This window comes from Mobula birostris, chromosome 20, assembly GCF_030028105.1.
Source record: "Mobula birostris isolate sMobBir1 chromosome 20, sMobBir1.hap1, whole genome shotgun sequence".
Taxonomy (NCBI): Eukaryota; Metazoa; Chordata; class Chondrichthyes; order Myliobatiformes; family Myliobatidae; genus Mobula; species Mobula birostris.
Window position 1 is genome coordinate 14,017,055 of NC_092389.1, and position 14,661 is coordinate 14,031,715.

The 14,661-nt window shown below is 44.1% G+C and overlaps 1 protein-coding gene across 4 annotated transcripts in view; it reads right to left on the reverse strand.

Moving 5' to 3' along the window:
• Window positions 1-7,706: 7,706 nt before the first annotated feature.
• The window catches only part of LOC140185058 (uncharacterized), a 33,885-nt gene continuing 26,930 nt past the window's right edge, over window positions 7,707-14,661 (reverse strand). For 2 of the 4 annotated variants that reach the window (XM_072238287.1, XM_072238288.1), the window contains exons 2-4: window positions 9,965-10,061; window positions 9,425-9,536; window positions 7,707-8,759 (exon numbers count right to left, since the gene is read on the reverse strand). In XM_072238287.1, the coding sequence (XP_072094388.1) occupies window positions 7,859-8,759; window positions 9,425-9,536; window positions 9,965-10,013 (1,062 nt within the window). In that variant the 5' untranslated portion in view covers window positions 10,014-10,061 and the 3' untranslated portion in view covers window positions 7,707-7,858. Of the gene's footprint in view, window positions 8,760-9,424; window positions 9,537-9,964; window positions 10,062-10,389; window positions 10,547-13,128; window positions 13,156-14,661 lie in introns of those variants that run through there. The other 2 variants (XM_072238290.1, XM_072238289.1) reach the window with 2 other exon arrangements.

The window sequence follows — 14,661 nt, forward strand, 5'->3', positions numbered from 1 at the left end:
AGTTGCTGGCATCTGGAATGAATCTTGTGGAGTGGATGGAAAGAGTCTCCCCTTGCCTCCGCAGATAGATCGAGAGGAAGCAAGTTGTAAGCCATGTGGAAAGTGTGATAATTTGAATTAATTCCTTAGACAGAAATGCTGGGCCTAACAAGGTCCTGTCTGAGATAAAAGAATCTATGATTTTGTTACGTTTTACCTGCTAAGGCCTTAAAATTTCCCCATGTGAACATATTCACACAAGACGATCACTGTTGCTTAAGCCTGCGACCTCATGGTCACAGAGTCACACAGCACAGAAACAGGCCTTTGGCCAATGGAGTCCTTGACAAACAACAGTCTACATTAACACTATATTAACTGCATTTTTAAATTCTTCCCACATTCCATTCAAATCTCCCCATATTCTAACCATCTATCGGCAATTTACAATGTCCAATAACCTACCAACCTGTCTGACTTTGAGGTGTGTGAGGAAAAGGAGCATTTGAAGAAAACCCACTTTGCTTCATGTACAACGTGCAAACTGCACACAGAGCCCTGAGTCCACTGCGAATCCAATGGGGAAAACAAAGCCCAGTGTCTGTGAATCTACAAGTTCACTGGACGCTGGAGGCCCAGAGGCCTGTCCTGGGGTTGGGCAACGGTTTGTTTGTGTGTGTGGGAGGGAGGAACAGGGATTGTTTTGCTGTAGTTGTTTAGTTGCTTGTGTGTTTTGTCTTGCTCTGCCGAGCGTTGTGGGCATGTTGTGTTGGTGTTGGAATGCATAGCGACACTTGCAGGCTGCCGTAGATTGTGTTGGCTGTTAACAGAAATGTCTGTTTTGATCTACACATGATATATAGATGGATCTGAAGCTGACAGTGCCCAAGGTCAGGGTTGAACCCAGATGGGGACACTGTGGGACAGTAGCTCCACTCAATGCAGAGTTGACCTGTTAATACTGTGTCAAGTGGCTGATGCCTTTTGTGAGTCATTGGCAAGGCTGCAAAAAGTATGGGACGTGACGCTAAATGAGTTTGGGGAAACTGAAAGTGTGGCACTGCGTCCAGACATCAAATTACATGAACAGGTTGTTCAGGTAAATGATACTTGAGGAAAATGGTAGACTGGAGTATGGCTGGATATATTGGAAGGTTAAATTGTGACAAGACGCAGGATTGTTTAATGCATACTTGAAGCAAATGGAGATTTTTTCCCCCTGCGGTAATGATATTATAGTGCAGCGGAAAGAGGAGAAAATGAGCAGAACAGGGCGATTTACTCAAGAAAGAAAACTAGTATGTAGAAATTAATTTGAACAGTGGTATTTCATTTATTGGTAGGTATTTGATCTACTCACTGAGGCAGTTACGATATTAGGCACTCACTTTAATCCAGTGCCTTCAGAAACTGTCTAAAGCTATAAATCTGGTAACTAAAACTAAGAGCCAATCGAAGGAAGGAATTGGAGAAATCATCACTGAATGGAATAACCTGCAAATTGCTAATTGTGGAATCCTCTGAGATTTAGCAGTTATCTGTACACTTACACTTGATCTCACTGAGGCTCACACTGAATATCATGTGTAAAATTAGCATTTCTGTGAAAAAACTATCAAAAACCACGAGGGAATTTTGTTCTTTGCTAGATGCAGATATGAATGTATGTACTGCATGTAAACAAACTGACTGGGCAAAGTAAGTATCTTTTTCAGTGGGACTTGGTCATGTGAAAGTCAGGAAGCCACAGTACTGTTGTCAAGGCAACCATTCAGATCAAATACACATTCAAGTCAGCTTATTGCTTGAACTGAACAAAGTGGGACAAATGGTACAAGTCTGCAAGTTGATAAACTGATAAAGTGCCACATCAAATATTACTGTGAAAATAAAATTTACTGGCAGAAGAGGTAATGTTTCATATAGAAAACAGGATAGTTAACAGAAAAAGCCAAGAGTTCGCATAAATGGTACTTTTCTGGTCAGAAGGATGAAATGGCTTGTGTGTCTCAGTGTGTCTTAAAACGAGTACAACTGGCCTGGATAAAGTTACGGTGTTAAATTTGTCAGTGACACAACTGGTGTGAAAGCAAGTTGTGAAGAGGATGTAAGAGGTGACAAAATGTATGGTGGAAATTGTGGTATCGTCCTTTTTAGTAGGAAAAATAAAAGCTATGCAGTACACGATGTACTTGGTGGGTTTTGGTGATACAGAAGGATCTTGGTGTCCTAGAGCATGGATCAGAAAAGATGAAAATAAAGCTACAGCCAATAAATAAGAACATAGAAATCTACAGCACATTACAGGCCCTTCAGCCCATAATGTTGTGCCGACCACGTAACCTACTCTAGAAACTGCCTAGGATTACCATAGCCCGCTATTTCTCTCAGCTCCATGTACCTAAGAGTGTCTTGAAACACCCTATTGTATCCGCCTCCACCACCGTCGCTGACAGAGTGCATTCCACACACCTACCACTCTGTGTGGAAAAACTTGCCCCTGACATTCCCTCTGTACCTACTTCCAAGCACCTTAAAACTATGCCCCTCGTGCTAGTCATTTCAGCCCTGAGGAAAATCCTCTGGCTATCCACACGATCAATGCCTCTTATCATCTTATACACCTGAGAAAGCTCATAAAATGGAGCATTATTTATTGTCAGAGGGGTTACATTCCCTAGTGGGCAGATTATTCTTCAGTTACATGGGGTATGAGTGAGACCACATCTGGAATGGTGTGCATAGTTCAATTAAACAAGGACAGGAGCTGCTCAGTGGAGACAATATCTGAAATGGGTGGGTTGTTTCATGAGGAAAGACTGAACCGGTTATCTTTTGTGTGTGCACTTTAGAAAACTGAGAGGTGGCCTGATTGAAACATATAAGGGATCTTGACAGGATAAATGGGAGAGGATATTTTTGCCTTATGGGATATCTGGAACTGGAATTAGTGTTAGAATAAGGGTTTTGTCTTAGCGGATTTTGAATCTTTAGAGTTCTCTTCTTCAAATAGTGGTTGCTGCCACTTGCCCCTGGTTTGCTGTGGGCCACTGTGGGTTGTGCTGCACTAACGCGGGCCGCTGTGAGATCGATGGTGGCTGTTGCTGCCCCCAACGCGTCTGCATCCTGGAGCTTCCCTGGCGGAGACTGTGGTTTCTGCACGGAGGTAGAGAGTTGCCCCTGGCACATCCACACATGCCCTCCCCCCCCAGTGGGACAGCAGGTCCAGCCAATTATGCAGGACTCCTAGAAGTCAGCTGGCCACACCTCATGCTTCACTGTGTTTTTCCCCACTGCGATGCGCAGCCACCTCTTTCTTCACATCGCCGCACAGTCACCTGTGACCGTAGCCAGCTGGACCGCCATCATTGTACACGCAGGCAGGATTGGCTGGTCCCTGCTGGGGAGGACTCCGGGGCAGATGATGGTGCTGGTCGACTCCGTGCCTACTGATGCACGGCATCTGATGCCCTCCACCATGCAGTCTACGTACAAGCCATGCTCTTCACCCAAATGGCCCACCCGGAGAGGCAACAATGGAAGGATTCTGCTGGAAGTCTCAAGTATTGCCACCCACTTGGCATTTCCCATTGGCTGCACTGGGCTGCGGTATGGCGCTGGTGCTGGGCAATTCCTGGCCACGTGGCCTGCCTTGCCACATTGGTAGCAGAGATCGTTCCGTGGCCTATGGCAGGGTCTGCACAGCGCTGGTTATACCTGTCTCACTGGCTCCTGCTTGCCTGTTTCCTCCTCTGCCTTGGTGACAGAAGCCTGGGCTCGTGGTGTGCGGGGTGATGCTGGAACACTTTGGGGGCTAAAATTGGTTTAGCCCTCTCTGCCTTTGCTGGTGCTTTGCTTCTGAATGCACTTGGGTATCAGCACCTTTAGAAAGGTGTGAAGGGCAAACTCTTTCTGGGTTGCAGGAGGGAACTGGGGGTAGCCATGCCAAGCACAGTGGTGGAGATCTGCTGCAAGTGCCCCCAGGCTTTCTCTCACATGGTTCTGCCTGCTGCCCAGTTCTTCCCTCAATGCTTCCTCCAATGGCCTCAGCTCGAAACACCATCTCAGCACCATGATAAGGGCCCTGTAGTTACGCTGCTCAGCCGATATTAGGTCGAGGAGGGCCCGCAGGGCATCCCCTCCAGCGCCAGGGCAAGGTGTACTGTCGTCTTGGTGGGGCTCCATCTGCTGTGCCATGTCGTAAGTTTCACTTGTGCCATGTAAGGCTCCAAGTGGCTGGTACCATTGTATCTGGGAGCTTCATGATGGACCTTGTGGTGTGAACTCCTGAGGCCATGTGGTTGTCCTCTTGTTCCAGGGGCATCAGTGGTGCCTGCCATATTGCCCGTCCTTCCATGGCTGTAACGTCTTGGGTTCTGCATGGGCTGAGAGTGAGGCAGGTGATATGCTCCACTGTGTGCCCCAGAGTTTGGAGCCTGGGTACGCTCGCCCCATCGGGGATCCTTGGAAAAGCACCATGCTCGGTTCCCAAGTCCTCCCTCCGGATCTGCGTCCCGTCTTCGAGAGCCTGGCCTGAGGGTGCGGGGGAGGCATACTACTCGGTCCTTCGACTTATTCCCCAGATTTTAAGGCGTTCTATTTGACGTTGTAGTTCTTCAATCTCGCCGTCAATTTCTAATCCCACTCCTGACACCAGCGAGGTGAGCGTTCGGTCCATGATGACAGATGAGAAATGCTCAACTGCCAGTTTTATTGCGACAAGCAGAAAAACTGACCAGGCACTATGGCCCGGGGAGAGAAGCCACTCAATCACACACAGACAGGGGAGGTGATTATTACAAACCCTGGTTACTGTCAGGGTGACTCACAAACGCACATTAGAATAACCCGAGCTGAAAGGTAACAATAAATTAACTTGAACATCCCACTATAATCCCACGAAAGCATTTTAAACAAGTACAATAAATAGTGCTGGCTGCTAGGAGTTCTGGCCAGGACCACATGCCCCCCCGCCCCACCCACCACGACCAGAGCGCGACAATATATTTAACAGAACACTATGAGTACTAATGATAACACTCCACCACCGTCCCACAGAAAGGACGTAAACATATGAAGCAATCACAGAGGTGTAGTCTGCTCAATACTGAAATGAGTGACTAAGAAATAGTAACCTTCCCAAATCTAAGAAACTTTGGAAAATTAAAACGATTGTATCAATTCTCACTTGCCACTTCTTTCAAGACTCTTGACAGAACCAGATCATTTCAGCTTTGAGGAGAGAAGCTTGGGTTGTTTTCTTTGGGAATTGACTGAGGGGTGTAAAATTATGAGGATCTACAGTAAAGAGGTAGGACCGATTTTTTTTTTTTCTTTTTTTTTCTTCAAAGAGCAACAAAAGCCAAGTGGCATAGAGGGGAGATGAGAAATGGTTTTCACCTCGAAGGTGTTAAGTGTCTCGAACTCGCTGTCCAAAAGGGTAACAGAAGGAGAAACCCTCTTTATATTGAAAAACTACTTGATTTACACTGGCGAGTGTTATGGACCTTCTCTCTTGGATTAGGCTGCTTCACAATGGTTTGGCTACAACAGAACGGCCTGGGGGAATTAACAGGATACTATTGCCTGATTCTGTCCTTAGCTTTGGCACAAGTGAGTTGAGACGTCAAACTGTGATCACATTTATGACTGCAGAAATCCCAATCTGACCTTCTAAGTCTTAAATTAACCGTCACTATGGGCTTGTGCCCTTTCTACCTTCAACTCATGTGGCTGAGTCATTACTAGTGTCATGGACTTGGCTCTGGGTAACTTGCCTGAAGAATTATTCTGTTCTCTGGTGCTCAAAGCTGAACATCACTTAAAATCGATGATGTATTTAGGGCGGGAACCCATGACTCTGATATAGCAGTAGATATGGAAAATTCCACTGACGTGGAAGTAGAAGCTCCAGGGTCAAACCCGGCAAAGTACCGAGGGAAAAACCAAAGTTATAAGCCTGAAGGTAGAAGTAGGGGCTCAAAATAGTCATGGGAGTCCGTAGGAATCATGAAGACATGGGTCACCAGGGTGAGAAATCTGTGCAAGTCTGTAAGTTGAGATTTGAAGGTCAAACCCATGATCAGTGTCCTGTGAAGTCTGAAGTTGGAGGCCCGATGCCTGTGAGTCTGAGAATCCAGAGACAAGGCCTGGTGGCCCAAGGGTGAACTACTCTGGGTTTGGAGGCCTGTCAGGGTGTGTGAATGGGTGAGATGGATAGAAAAGGGGTTTGTTTTGTTGCTATTGTCTCTTCTAATTTGCTGTCGTTGCTCCTTGTGTTATTTATTGGAACGTTGTGTGCCACTGGTGTTAGTGATGAATTGTGTGGAAACACTTGGTGGGCTGCCCCAGCACACCCTTGGGTTGTGTTCGTTGTTAACACAAATGTGATAAATAAATCTGAATCTGTATCTGTCTCTCTTGAAATGACTTCTTTTCTGCTCCACTGGATTATCTGCATCCTTAAACTCTCTGTTTGTACTTGCTCCAATTCCATCGATTCTCACTCTCTGATCTTTTAATTGCACCTAGACACCTTATTCCTTGCGCTGAGCATAAACTCGTTCCCACTGTCCAGTCCCTGATCGTAGTTATCTTCAGGCTTTCAACAAGCTTGTAATAAGCAGCTGGCATGAATGGGTAAGTGTTAATCAGAGATCCACAGTCACCTGCACAGAACATATGGTCATAATATCAGGTACCCAAACATGGTTCTGGTGTGGTGTGGGACAGTGTGTATACAGATATGGTGTGTATGTATGGGTTTGGGCCCTGTATTTAGAAAAGGATGTGCTGGCAGTTGGAGAGGGTCCTGAGGAGGTTCACAAGAATGATCCTGGGAATGAAAGTGCTAACTTATGAGGAGCGTTTGATGGCTTTGGACCTGTACTCACTGGAGTTCAGAAGATTGCGGGGGAATCTGATTGAAATCTAACAAATATTGCAAGACTTAAAGGGAGTGCTTCTGAAGTGGATGTTTCCAATTGTCGAAGACTCTAGAACCAAAGGGCACAGACTCAGAATAGAAGGACATCCCTTTAGAACAGAGATGAGGAGGAATATCTTCAGCCATAGGGTGGTTAATCTGTGGAATTCATTACCACATGCAGGTATGGAGGCCAAGTAATTGGGAATATTTAAAGTGGAGGTAGGTCAATTCTTTATTAGTAGCTGTGTCAAAGGTTTCAGGGAGAAGGCAGGAGAATCAGGTGAGAAGGAAAATAAATCGGCCATGATTGAATGCTGAAGCAGATTTGATGTGCCAAATGGCCTAATTCTGTTCCTATGTCTTACGGATCTTGCACTCCAGACATTGAAGTTAGCAGGTTCAGTGGCCTGCTGAAATGACCTGTTCAATAATACATACAGGATTGAAGTTATGTTAGAATCTTTGAAACACTGATTGAATTACTGATGTTAAGTATGGTCGAAAGACTTTATGAAGGCTGTCCAAGCTGCAGAAGGAGCAGATTTCCATCAAAGATATGGCAGAATAGGGCAGGTGTGATTTCAATAAGTATCCCCAAAAATTGCATTGTACCAATGCTTGTCAGAAATACTTGCAGTAATTGGGGAAACGTGTGGGAAAATGGGATGTAGTGGGTTGGATGAATTAGATGAATTGCTTTGTTTTGTGCAGTATGATTTACATAGTTCTAGTGATAACTATTTTCGACCATTAGTAAAGCAAGGAAAACTTCTCAGATATTAAAGCTTTATTGCAGGTATTTTATAGTTCACGCTCCAAAATTTCAGTAATTGATTTTAATACTTTTCAGTCGAAAAACAATAAATACTTTCAGCATATTACCATTTGAGACAGCAAGAGGACCCCTGAGTCTTGACACACAGTTTGACAGAGCCACATTCTACATCTCAATTAGTTCTGCAGATGCTGCCAGAAGTTGCCCCATAAGGTGGTGAGCTGTGTCTGAAGATCCTGCTGAACATTACCTCCATTCAGGACAAGTCTGTCCTGCATCTCCTTCACATTCTGACTGATGATTTCTTTCAGCTGCTCAGTGTAGGGAGCCAGGTTCTGATGGAACTCCTCGATTCCCTGGTTAACGTTGGTGTTGAAATTTTCAATGAATGGGCCCAGGTTCTGGTCCATGTTCTCGTCAAGTTTAGCCTTCAGTTCGACGATGTAAGGGTTCAGCCTTTGGTTCAGAACATCCACATGCTCATTGACTTTTGCCTGGAGCTTCTCGGCATATGGTTCAACCATCTGGGACATTTCTCCAATTTGTTGGTTCATCTTGATCTGGACATCCCTGGCATAGGGGGCCAAGCTATTACGAAGCTCCTGGACATTCTCATTAAACCTGGATCGGAATTCTTCAGCTTTGGCAGCCACATTCTGCCTGAGGGTGTCTATGTTTTCATCAATCTTCATCTGGAGCTCCTCAGCATAGGGAGTCAGGACTTCCCTCAGGTTCTCTGTGCTCACTTCCAATCTGGCCTGTAGCTCTTCAGTAAAGGGAGTCAACTTCTGCCGAAGGTCCGCTGCATTCTTACGCAGCTGTTGGCCCAGGTCTTCAGCAAAAGGGGTCAACTTCTGATGAAATTCTTCAATGTTCCTGCTGATCTTCCGATGAACTCCATCAGCAAAGGGAGCAAGTTTCTTCCTCAGGTCTTCCAGCTGTTCTCTTATCTGCTGGCGAAGGCTCTCAATGTCTACTGTCATCTTCTCATGAAGACCATCGGTGTAAGGAGCCAACTTCTGTCGGAGATCCTCAGCATAGTCATTGACGGCCTGCAGATTATCCTGAATAAGGTGACTGGAAAAGAAGAGATAGTTGTTTCTTATTCTCGTTACAGGAAAGAGATACATTTAGACAGAGCACCTTGCAAGTCCAATTGTCAAACATACTATGCAGAAGATTGGATGGTTTACAATAAGAAAGACATTGGGATCAGAATACCTTTTGGAATTAATTGCACATGTTCTTTAGTAACACAGGACAGGATGCAACTACTGCCATGTACAGACATGGGAAACGTTGGCCTAAATAGATCTGTGTTGAGGAAGTGGCAGATATCAGATACAGCATTGGTATGGTTGAAGGCTTGTATCTGATATCTGCTACTTCCTGCATGCAGATCTATTTAGATCTACATTTTCCATGGCTGTATTTAACTGTAGCTGCATCTGGCTTCACATAAAGCTGTTCCTATGCCTGAAGGTATACCTGCTTATACACATAGCTATATGCATTGATCTGATTTCATTACACGAATAAACATTACTTTGCTGAGATACTTTCAGCATGTGCCAGAAGCAACATCTGTTATTTCAAACACCAGCCTCATTGCTGTTTGATCTCAAACTGGCAGAGAAAGCCCTATTTTAGCCTTTCGGTCAATATTTTCATGTACTGCTATGTCCAGGTGTGTCCCAGCTAGCACAACTTCTGTAACTATTCCTAATATTGCTGACACTCACTTGACTTGTTGGCTGATTTCTGAGCCTTCATTTAGGTCATTGTTGGTCAATTGGCTGATGTAATCCCAGAATGCATCTCGAATCTGCTCTCTATTGAGTTCAGCTTGGGAACCTGTATGAAAGAAAAGGAAAGCAGCATTTCACAGTGGCAACACAGGAACAAGTTCAATATACCTAGTATTCATTTAGCAGGCAATCAGTTTGTAAGGCGCATGCAACTTCACCATAACACACTCCGTATTGAAGGGATAATCAGGTACTCCTCTCAGGAGATGAGGTTAGATGATTTTAGAGTAAAATAATTTGTCTTTTGGGGCATGGTTTAAAATCTTTCCAGACTGAGTGTCGAATCAAGTCTTTCCCCAAAGAGGAACCAAATTGTAGAACCAATGGTTGCTAAGCTCAGACCTTGACCTTAAAACTGGGCTCAACAGTTGTGTGCACATCTGGTGTCCAAGGTGCACAAGCTCAAGAGAAACACTAAATACCTAACAGTATAAAAAATATTTAAAACAAAGGATGAAATATAGAATCTCATACCTGTCATGAAAATAGCAGCAGCTAATACAAGGATCGTCCCTTGATTCATGATGGATTTCACATACTAAGTAGAATTCCTGCTCTCTTTTCAAAAAATCTGTGAAAAAAAATGAAAAGATTTAGATCAATATTCAACACCTATTCCTTCATCAAGTTATTCATTTTTAAGTGGAACATTTTCTCACTGATAAATGAGAACCCTGACTTGTATAAATGGCATTCCGTGTATTCTTATCTCCCATTGCATACTGTAGCAGACAATTGTACCCTGCCACACAATTGAAAACAGAAAGCTGAATTCTTGACACAGTACATTTGACTTTATGCAAAGACATTTGCTGTACAGATGCACAGCTAAGTGTGCATACACTGTGCCCCTTAATTAGACCCCATCACACAGATGGTGTATCCAGGGCTTCTCTCACCTTCCTCTTCTCTTGAAGCTGTGTCTCAGACCACAGACCTGCCTGTTTTTAAAGGTACTTTATCAGCAGTTGATGACCAGTTAGTCTGCTTCAGTTGGTGGACTTTCCCTGCCACCCAAAACAAAGTGGAGCTTCCAACCACACTGTCACTCTGAACTGTGATGTGTTTCCTTCAATATGTCTCCATCTCAACTGACAGGGGCAAACTCCAATCAAATGGCATGTCTCCGTACAAAGGCCGTACTTTGATAACATGCAACAGTTGAATATTCTATGTATTTTGATAGAGTAAGTGTGTTTGGTGATAACTAAATAAGAACCAAAGAAAGATGAGGGGAATTAAGGCAGTGAATATAATGATTGAAAGATTCAGCTACAATCATTCTAACAAGTATGTAATCCCTGTTGCCTAATGTACTTCCAGTAGGATTGTATGCCTATAATTAATGCTTCTTCTGAATTTTCAGTATTTTGATGCTTACCAGTTCAGTTCAATCCAGATTGTCCCCAGATTAGGGAGGTTTCCAAACAATTTGCAAGTTTGAAATGCAGTTCCCACTCAGCAGAAGATGGGAAGCTGGAGAGGACCTGTATTCCTCCAGTTAGCAGTTAGTAATGTATACAATTTGACTAGAGTAAGATTTCCTGTACAATGAACCAGATATGTTCCTTAAGTCATAGGCTCACACAATACAGAAACAGCCCACTCAGACTGACATGTCCATGCCAACATGGTGCTTATCTAAACAAGTACTATGGGGTGGCATGGTAGTATAATGGTTAGCATAATGCTTTGCAGTACCTGTGACCTGGGTTCAATTCCTGCCACTGCCTGTACAGAGTTTGTATGTCCCCTCCTCCTGCATGACCACGTGGATTTGCCCCGTGTGCTCCAGTTTCATTTCATCCCACAGTCCAAAGATGTACCGGTTGGAAGGTTAGTTGGTCATTGTAAATAGTCCCATAATTAGGCTACAGTTAAATCAGGGAATAGCTGGGAAGTGTACCTTGAAGGGCCAGAAGTGCTGTTCTGAGCTGTATCTCAATAGATTAAAAAAAAATACCCACATATGGTCCGTAGCCATCTATGCCTTGGTCAAAACAATGTTCCATACACCAATAATACAGTTTTGCTTTCATTCATCAATACACATTTGAACAAATTTTTAAAAATGTTGAATACACTTCTTGCTGCACATGGTGGTGGTAGAATTGGTTGAAACAGGGCCGCGACGTGAATGCTTCTACCTTGGCCCCATCGAAATTCTAACTGGAGAGCTGAGCAAAGTAGTAGTGACCTCAGTGTACAAGCCCGCCTTGCCTTGTGAAAAGACCGGCTGGCCAGTCTCAAACAACCCCCAACGATGGAAATTCCACCGGATGAAAGCCTTCCCCCAGGAGCTGATTGCAACTAGGCAACCTGGAAATGCCGTAACAGACTTGGGACTGGTGTAGGTCGTTCAAAGGTGTCACTAAGGGGCTATACAACCAGCCTGACAATTTGTGAATGTGGAACTGAGCCACAAACTATGCAACATCTCCTGCAATGCCCATCGCTAGAGAAACCCTGTACTGTTGCAGATCTTGCCGAATTCAACAACAAGGCGCAAAAATGTGTCTAGTTCTGGCTGGGCCATGTATAGACAGTCCGTGGACATAAGAAGATGATTTGAACAAATTCAGGCTGGTTTAATGTTTAGGGGTGGCATGGCAGTGTCATAGTTAGCGTAATGCTATTATAGTGTCAGCGACCCAAACTCAATGCCACTGTTGTATGTTCTCAACGTGACGGTGTGGGTTTCCTCCAGTTTCCTCCCACATTCCAAAAACATACAGGTTTGTAGATTAGTTCGTCACATGGGTGTAATTTGGGTGGCACAGGCTTGTTGGGCCAGAACGGCCTGTTACCGTGCTGTATCTCTAAATAAATAAAAATGTAAATTAGGAACAAGAGCAAGCCACTTGGCTGCTAAAGCCATTTCTGCTATTTAATGAGATCGAGGTTGAAACTTCTCCACCTCAGCTCCACATTCCCACTTATACCTAGTTAATTTTGTTCCCTTCGTTTATCAAATATTGATCTACATTTGCGTTACAAATATTCATAGACTCTGTTACCACTGCCCTTTGACAAAACTTATAACCCTTTCAGAGAAAAGAACTTCATTGCATTGATGTTTTAAATGCAGAATCCTTTTTTTTTAGCAGTGACTCTGAGTTCCAGATTGTCCCACTAGAGGTAACCTCTCCATGGCCACTCCCAGAATTTTACAAGTTTAAATCAGGACTCCTCATTCTTCTGATAAGACTTAGCATGTTCCATCTTTCCAGCTAAGCCAACTTGCCATTCCAGATGATAATTCACTAAACTGCTACAAATGTATTCACATTGTTCCTCAAATAAGAACATTAATAGCACACATAATACTCAACACATGGTCTCACCAATACTCCAATGGAAGTATAATTATTCTACTTTTGAATTCTGTTCCTCAAGTGCTCTACTGCACTTGCAACAAAGGCCCAAGGCAATAACATTCTGTTAATGATAACTTTATGTTACCCTTGCGTACGAGTCATTCACTGGGACACCCCGATACCACAACACCTTGAGACTGCAACACCTCAGAGCTTTGCAATATATCACCACTTTTGTTTCACCCCTTTCTTGTTTCCACCTCTCACCAATCAGCCTTTGTCTCAGCCCTACCTCCCACTTCTCCATACTGGCCATCTTACCTCTACACTCTCAGTTTTGACCCAAAATGTTGACCACCCCTTTTCCTCCAAGATTATGCTTGATTTGTTGAGTTTCTCAGCAGTCTACTTTTTGCACCAGATTCCAGCATCTGCAGTTCTCCCGTGTCTCCCTACAAACACATTACTTGTCACATCTTGCAAATCAGAAAACAATATGGTCAGCAAATACTCTATCTATACATCATGGTTACTATTTTCCTTAATAGTCTTCTGGAAACCTTGGTACAAGTTTAGTCTTTTTCTCTTCTTGTCAACAGTCTTTTTTTTCAGCCAAGGTCAGAATAAAGCAATTTGCTATTTGTGGGAACTTCCTGTGTGAGAGATGGCTGCTGAATTCCTCCAATTTACTTCAGGCCTGAACTTGAAAGGAAATACCTCAGATGCCAAACTTCTTTTGAACCACCCTAAGGTGATAAGGTGCACCCCTGCTTCAGTTGCTCTTTAAATGCAGGGACTAATTGCATTAAGTAGTTGGCAGCCGTCAGTCCCAGGAGATGATGGGTTTGTGCCTCTGGTAGACTGTATCCTCTCCAGGGCGCAAGCCTGGGCAGGAAGATTTGAAGAACTGGCTGTTGCCCATGCAGTGGGTTCCCCCTCTCCACGTCACTGATGTAGTCCAAGGGAAGGGCAAGCACCAATACAGCTTGGCACCAGTGTCGTCACAGGTTGCCAGAGTGAAGTTGTAAACAACATCAAACTGCCTTAGGGACCCCGGCTCCGGATTTCTTCCTTGGGGTTTACTCCCAAAGCTATTCCCATGGGTGGGTCTGGCCGCAAGGCAGTGGAAGTTTAAAATCAGAGTTTTCCTTCTCCCAGGTGTGCTGCTGTCCAAGGCTGACGAGCCCCACCTGCCCAAAGCAACTAGTTTTGAGGGGTCAGTGGTCCACCTTTACCCCTTCTCTTGTCAGTAGAAACAGTTTTGCCGGGCCTAGTAGCTAAGCCACATGTGAAGGCCAAGAGATGGACTTGGTTGTCAGAGGCTGTTAAGGGTCGCATGCCATTTGGAGCACTTCATAGGTAGTGAGAGCTTATCCTCACTACCATCCCTGGCTATGACAACCTTAGAAACCAATTGCATGAAAATGTTAATCAAATCAGTGCAGGTGAGCAAGAGGATATTTTTATATTATAAACTCAGAAGAAGTAGACGCAGGACTCACATTGTTCAATAAGGCTGAGCTAATCTTTTACCTCAGTACTGCTTGTCACCTTTGACCTTATACCCCTTGATGCCCATAATATCCAAAACTGTGTTGACCTGTCTTGAATGTGCTCAGCAACTGTGCCTTCCAAATGCTCAAAAGGTAGTAAATTCCAGGAGGCACTAGCTTCTAGGTGTAAAAACATCTTAATGATCAATGCCTTATTTTGATATGATGACCCCAGTTTCTGGACAGTAGAACCAGGGAAAATATTCGTAATTTTAAAAAAAAAAATTGTAGAGGCTGGAAGTCTGCAATAAAGGCAGAAAGGCCACACTGCAGGCTAGGCTTTTGTTGAAAGGCAAAAAAA